The sequence below is a fragment of the Saimiri boliviensis genome, chromosome X (genome assembly GCF_048565385.1).
Source record: "Saimiri boliviensis isolate mSaiBol1 chromosome X, mSaiBol1.pri, whole genome shotgun sequence".
Classification (NCBI taxonomy): domain Eukaryota; kingdom Metazoa; phylum Chordata; class Mammalia; order Primates; family Cebidae; genus Saimiri; species Saimiri boliviensis.
This window is the reverse complement of record NC_133470.1, coordinates 6,557,101-6,563,100: the sequence shown is the minus strand read 5'-3', so window position 1 is coordinate 6,563,100 and position 6,000 is coordinate 6,557,101. Positions and strand designations below refer to the sequence as shown.

General features: G+C 48.7%; 1 protein-coding gene across 1 annotated transcript in view; it reads left to right on the top strand.

Moving 5' to 3' along the window:
* The first annotated feature begins 2,391 nt into the window (after window positions 1-2,391).
* Window positions 2,392-6,000, top strand: part of GPR143 (G protein-coupled receptor 143) — a 41,118-nt gene continuing 37,509 nt past the window's right edge. The window contains exon 1 of the mRNA XM_003920292.4: window positions 2,392-2,668. Coding sequence (XP_003920341.2) covers window positions 2,419-2,668 — 250 coding nt within the window. The 5' untranslated portion in view covers window positions 2,392-2,418. The remainder of the gene's footprint in view (window positions 2,669-6,000) is intronic.

Genomic DNA, 6,000 nt, shown 5'->3' with positions numbered 1-6,000 from the left:
CTGGCCTCTCATGCCATTTTCAACCTCTCACTTTGATGACAGGGTTTTAAATTTAGTCTTACACCCATGCTTCCGCATCTTTGCTCTGAGGCTCATCTTTGCCATTGTCATCTGTGTCCCGGGCCTGGGAATCTGCATTCATATCCATTTTCTCGCTGATGAGATTCTGAGTACTGACCTTGAGCAGTGGGCACCAGAGTCAGCCAGAGCCCCTGGGGAGTGCTCCCAGATTAGCACATAGGATGCAGAGAGGTGGAGTGTGTAGTCTGCTGCGTGGAACAGATTCAAATGCAGGGAGCGACCCCTTTGCCTGGCCCACTGGCCCTCAACCTTCAAGCAAATGCACAGACACTCTTTATCTTTTAAAGCACTTTCCATTACAGCAACCTCGAGAAGCAAGTCTGCTTACCAAGGCAGAAGGAAAGAGAGCCACTGTACAAATTAGATATTAGGATTCATGCTTTTTAACATCAATGCTTGGGGAATAGTTCTACGGTGCTTCCTACTGTTTGTACAATGGACTGTGTAATCCAGCAGAGCTGTTAAGCTTTCTGACTTCTCTGAAGGTAGCTGTGGAGTGAACAGGCTGCGTTTATAGACGTGCCAGATCTGGACTCTTTTGAAGTGGTGGAGTTTGCTGCTCATTGTTAAATAAGGCTCCGCTTCCTGTCTGGCAGTGGAGCCTCCCGCCTGCCTTCTGTAGGGTCCCAAGGGAAGGCCAATACTGCGGTCCCTAGAGGAAGGCAGCACAGATCATGCCTTTCTTCAAACCCCAAAGCTGGTGGGGAAATTCAGCTAGGCGCTGGGGTGGGAGGACAAGTGAAGAGAGTCCATGAACACAATGGGGACACCTATGCTTGAAAAAACCCAGAGAGGGGCCCATTTTACCAGGAGAGAGGAGGTCTCTTGTGTGGTCACAAAGAGCCAATGAGGTTTGTTGAAGATGATAAATACGATGGAGCTGGATTTTTTTTTCTTTTCTTTCCTTTTTAAAACTAAAGGCCATAATCTAGAAGGAGTGCTTCTATTTTCAACCTTGAAGAACTTTTAAAAAAAAAATCTCACTCAGTATGCTTAATGTAACATTAACACTAATATTATTTTGAAACTTACATATGTAGGATAAAGCAAGATTTTCACCATATGAGAAAACATAGAAAAATTAACGCAGTTAAGAAAAATCCAAATAAACTTAAGTAGAACTGGAAGTTAAGGTGCCAAATGTGTCTCTGTGTACTTACATTGAGTAGTTTTCCCTTTTTTAAAAAAAGTTTTTAAATTTTAAATTTAATTGTGTGTGTGTGTGTGAGAGAGAGAGAGAGTGTGTGTGTAATTCTCTCTCTCTCTCTCTGAGTCTCCATTGCTCAGGCTGGAGTGTAGTGGTGTAATCTTGGCTGTCTGCAACCTCAACTTCCCTCGTTCAAGTAATCCTCCCACCTCAGCCTCCCCAGAAGCTTGGGCTACAAGCTTGGGCAAATGCCCTACCACAACCAGCTAATTTTTGTTTTGTTTTGTTTCATTTTTTGAGACAAGGTCTGGCTTAATCGCCCAGGCTGGAGTGCAGTGGCACGATCTTGGTTCACTGCAACCTCCACCTCCTGGGCTCAAGTGATCCTCCCACCTCAGCCTGCTGAGTAGCTGGGACCACAGGCCTGGGCCACCATGCTCGGCTAATTTTTGTATTTTTAGTAGAGACGGGGTTTCACCATGTTGCGGAGTCTGGTCTCCAACTCATGAGCTCAAGCAACGGCTTCCCAAAGTGCTGGGATTATAGGTGTGAGCTACTGCTTTTTCTTTAACATTGATCTGATTGTTCCATTCATTAATTTTGAACGAAAATCCTGCCTCTGTGGGGTTACCATAAATGACAGAGGCCATGAAAAGCACTATTTTGACAACCATCTCTACTTAGGAGAAATGCAGTTATAGGGATCAGTCACAGTTTATGAACATGTTCTGGGCCTTAAAGGCATCAAAATCAGGATGTCAGAGTCCCAAATAGGAAAGATCTGGTCCATGAGGCCTGTTTTTCCAGAAGACCAGTAAAGACGGCAGGTTTGGCGCTCTAGGTGCCAGAGAATTAGAATACCAGAAAGGCTTGGTGAATGGGGAGAAAGGCAACCCTCCCAACCTTTGGAAGTCTCCTTCCACTTCCCTGCTCCTCCTCCCCCTTCCTCTCCTCTCAGCCCTCCCTCTCTCTGTCCTCCTCCGCCGCCCGCCCAAGCATCACCTCGTGAGGCCTCGTGGCGTTACCCGGCGCGCTAGGCCCCCACCGAGCCTGGCTCTACAGCAGGCGCGGGGGGTTGGGGTGGGGGAAAGGCCCAGGGCACATGATGCCGCCCCCAGCCCGCCCAGCACATGACCCAAGCAGGCCGGCGGGGTCCTGGCACACCCGAGCCGCGTCGGTGAGGACAGTCCATGGCCTCCCCGCGCCTGGGTATCTTCTGCTGCCCCACGCGGGACGCGGCCACGCAGCTCGTGCTGAGCTTCCAGCCGCGGGCCTTCCACGCGCTCTGCCTGGGCAGCGGCGCGATCCGCCTTGCACTGGGCCTTTTGCAGCTGCTGCCCGGCCGTCGATCCGCGGGCCCCGGAAACCCCGCGACGTCCCCGCCGGCCTCCGTCCGCATCCTGCGCGCTGCCGCTGCCTGCGACCTCATCGGCTGCCTGGGTAAGGGCGCATGCGGCCCGTGGGTTGGAACCTGATCAGTGTCTGAGTGAAGGCGCATGGCCCGCAGGTTGAGACCCAACTGGTACCCAGATAAGAGAGCGCGCGACCTGTGGGTTTGGATCTGTTCTGTGGTGGAGTGAGGACGAGAGGCCTGAGGGTTGGAACCTGCCGGGTGCAGGGCTGAGGGTGAGGGGCCCACGGGTTGGGACCTGCTCGGCCCCTGGCTGAGGGCGCACGGCCCGCGGGTTGAGATTTGCTCAGTGCTGGAGTGAGAGCGTGAGGCCCTGGGTGAGGATCCGTGGCCCCCAGGTTAAGACCGGATCGATGCCCGGGTGAGGGCGCATGGCCCTCGGGTTGGAACTTGATCAAGCCCAGGTGAGGACCCACAGCCTGCAGGTTGGAACTTGATCGGTGCTCGGGTGAGGGCGCACTGCGGGCGGGTTGAGCCGGGCGTCTGAACCACTTGAAGTACAGAGAAAAGAGACACTGGAGGCGGTTCCCTAGGGATCGGACGGGACGCCTGGATTTTTTTTTTTTTTTTTTTTTTTTTTTTGAGACGGAATCTTGCTTTATCGCCCAGGCTGAAGTGCAGTGATGTTATCTCGGCCCACTGCAATCTCCGCCTCCCAGGTTCAAGCGATTCTCCTGCTTCAGCCTCCCGAGTAGCTGGGAATACCGGCACACGCCACCATGCTAGGAGATTACACACACACACACACACACACACACACACACACACACACACACACACATAGAGAGAGACAGAGACAGAGACAGAGAGAGAGAGAGAGAGAGAGAGAGAGAGAGAGAGATAGAGAGAGATGGGGCCTCACTATGTTGCCCAGGCTGGTCTCCATCTCCTGGGCTCAAGAGATCACCACCCTCGGCATCGTAGTGTTAGGATTACAGGCATCAGCCACCTCGTCCAGCCTTAAAATGTTTTTAAAAATCAAAATGAAAAAATATTTCCTGGCATGTGACTATGACATGAAATTTAAATGTTGATGTCTACAAATAAAGTTTGATGGGAACACAGCTATGTTGTTCATGTGCATTTGTGAGTTATCCATGGCTGCCTTTACCCTCCAAGGGCAGGGCAAATATTGGACAGAGAAAGTACAGCTCCTAAAGCCAAAAATATTATAGAATGAGGTTGCCAACATCTGCTTTAAACGTTGATGTGACACTTTATACAGACCTCGAAGCTAGATTTGGCCATACTGTTTAGCTTTTTTACTTTGGAACATTTCCACCACGCATAAATGCAGTCTAGAATAGAAACATGTACAGTGAATCCCTGTATGTGGGATTCGTGGGGTATGGGTACCCAGCTCATCTCTCCTCTTCAGGCTCCTCTCTGGATTACTCTCAGGCCCCATTATTCTTCCCATTCAGATCTCAGTAGAAAGCTCTAAAATGTAATAATTTTAAACATTTCAACCCCAATATCATTATCACTTTATTTATTTTCATTTTATTTGAGACAGGGTCTCACTCTGTTGCCCAGGCTGGAGTGTGGTGGCATAGTCATAGCTCACTGCAGTCTCAGACTTCTGGGCTCATGAGATCCTCCCACCTCACCCTCCCGAGTAGCTGGGACTACAGGCATGCATCACCACACTGGCTAATTTTTGTATTACTTTTCAGAGATGGAGTCTCACCGTCTTGCCCAGGCTGGTCAAACTTCTAGGCTCAGGTGATCCTCCTACCTTGGCCTCCCAAAGGTGTGGTGGCTCATGCCTGTAATCCTAGCTACTCAGAGGCTGGGGTGGGTGGATTGCTTTAACCTAGGAGTTCAAGACTAGCCTGGGACACATAAGACTCAGGCTGTACAAAAAAAAAAAAAAAAAAAAAAAAAAAAAAAAAGCCAGTAATGGTGGCACGTACCTGTGGTCCCATCTACTCAGCAGACTGAGGCAGGAGGAGGAGGATCACTTGAGCCCATGAATTCCAGGCTGCCGTGAGCCATGATCCAGCCTGGGTGACACGGCCAAGACCCTGTCTCTAAAAAAGCAAGGTGTACGAAAACATCTTTTGAGGGTTAGTGAGTAATACTTGCATATTATTTAGCCTTTAGAAGGGAAGTGGATGAGGCTGTGAGCTAATAAGCAGAAGCCAGGAAAAGGCAGGGTGATCGGGACTCCTTACTGAAAAGGAAGAAATCTAAACACCTGTGGCATACAGCTTGTATTAAGCTCAAAGGAGTGATATATGCTGAAAATTATAAGGCGCTGTATAGAAGAAAGGCATTGTTTTTTTTGGCAGTGGCTTGATAATGAGAAGATATCTTGAGCCTTTTAGTGTTCACAGTTGTCCTTTAGTAGCATATTACATAGCGTGTGTTTGGTGGTATATTACATGGTATGTGTTTAGCAGTATATTATTCAGCGTTTGTTTAGTGTGTATCACATGGTGTGCGTTGAGTAGTGTATTACATGGTGTGATTTTAGTAGTATATCGTTTTTTCCTTTTTCCTTCCTCTCGCTCGCTCTCCTCCCACCCCCACCCTCTTCGGGCTGGAGTGTACAGTGATACGATCTCTACTCACTGCAACTTCCGCCTTCCAGGTTCAACCAATTCTCGTGCCTCAGCCTCCTGAGCAGCTGGGATTATAGGCGCCTGCCACCATGCCCGGCTAATTTTTGTATTTTTAGTAGAGACGTGGTTTCACCATTTTGGCCAGGCCGGTCTCAAAGTCCTGCCTCAGCCTCCCAAAGTGCTGGGATTACACGCGGGAGCCACTGTGCTGGGCTCTTTTTCTTTCTTTCTTTTTTTTAAACACAGGGTCTCACTCTGTTGCCCAGGCTGGAGTACAGTGGCGCAATCTTGACTCACTGCAACCTCCGCCTTCTGGGCTCAAGTGATTTTCCCACCTCAGCCTCCTGAGTAGCTGGGACCACAGGCACTCGCCACCACGCCCAGCTAATTTTTGTATTTTTGTAGAAACGGGGTTTCCCCAGGCTGGTCTCATCTTCTGGGCTCAAGTGATCGCCAGCCTTGGCCTCCCAAAGTGCTGGGATTACAGGCATGAGCCACGGCGCCTGAACCCTAGTGTACTTTTAAACAAAGGATATTGCATTACTTAACAAAGAACGATAATAGATACCATGAGTGTGCATACTGTTTTGAGGATATTTATTAGACATTTCAGTCTAATAGTAAAAGAAACTCACAAAGAATAAATGTTAAAAGCAAATTATTGAGAAATAATTTGTGAAAGATTTAAATGTAGTGTTTAAAAAAAGAATGAAGGAACTATATATTCAAACTTCCAAATTGTGCTTTTTGAATAACTCCTTTTTATGTGAGGAATAACTAACATGGCCACTGAA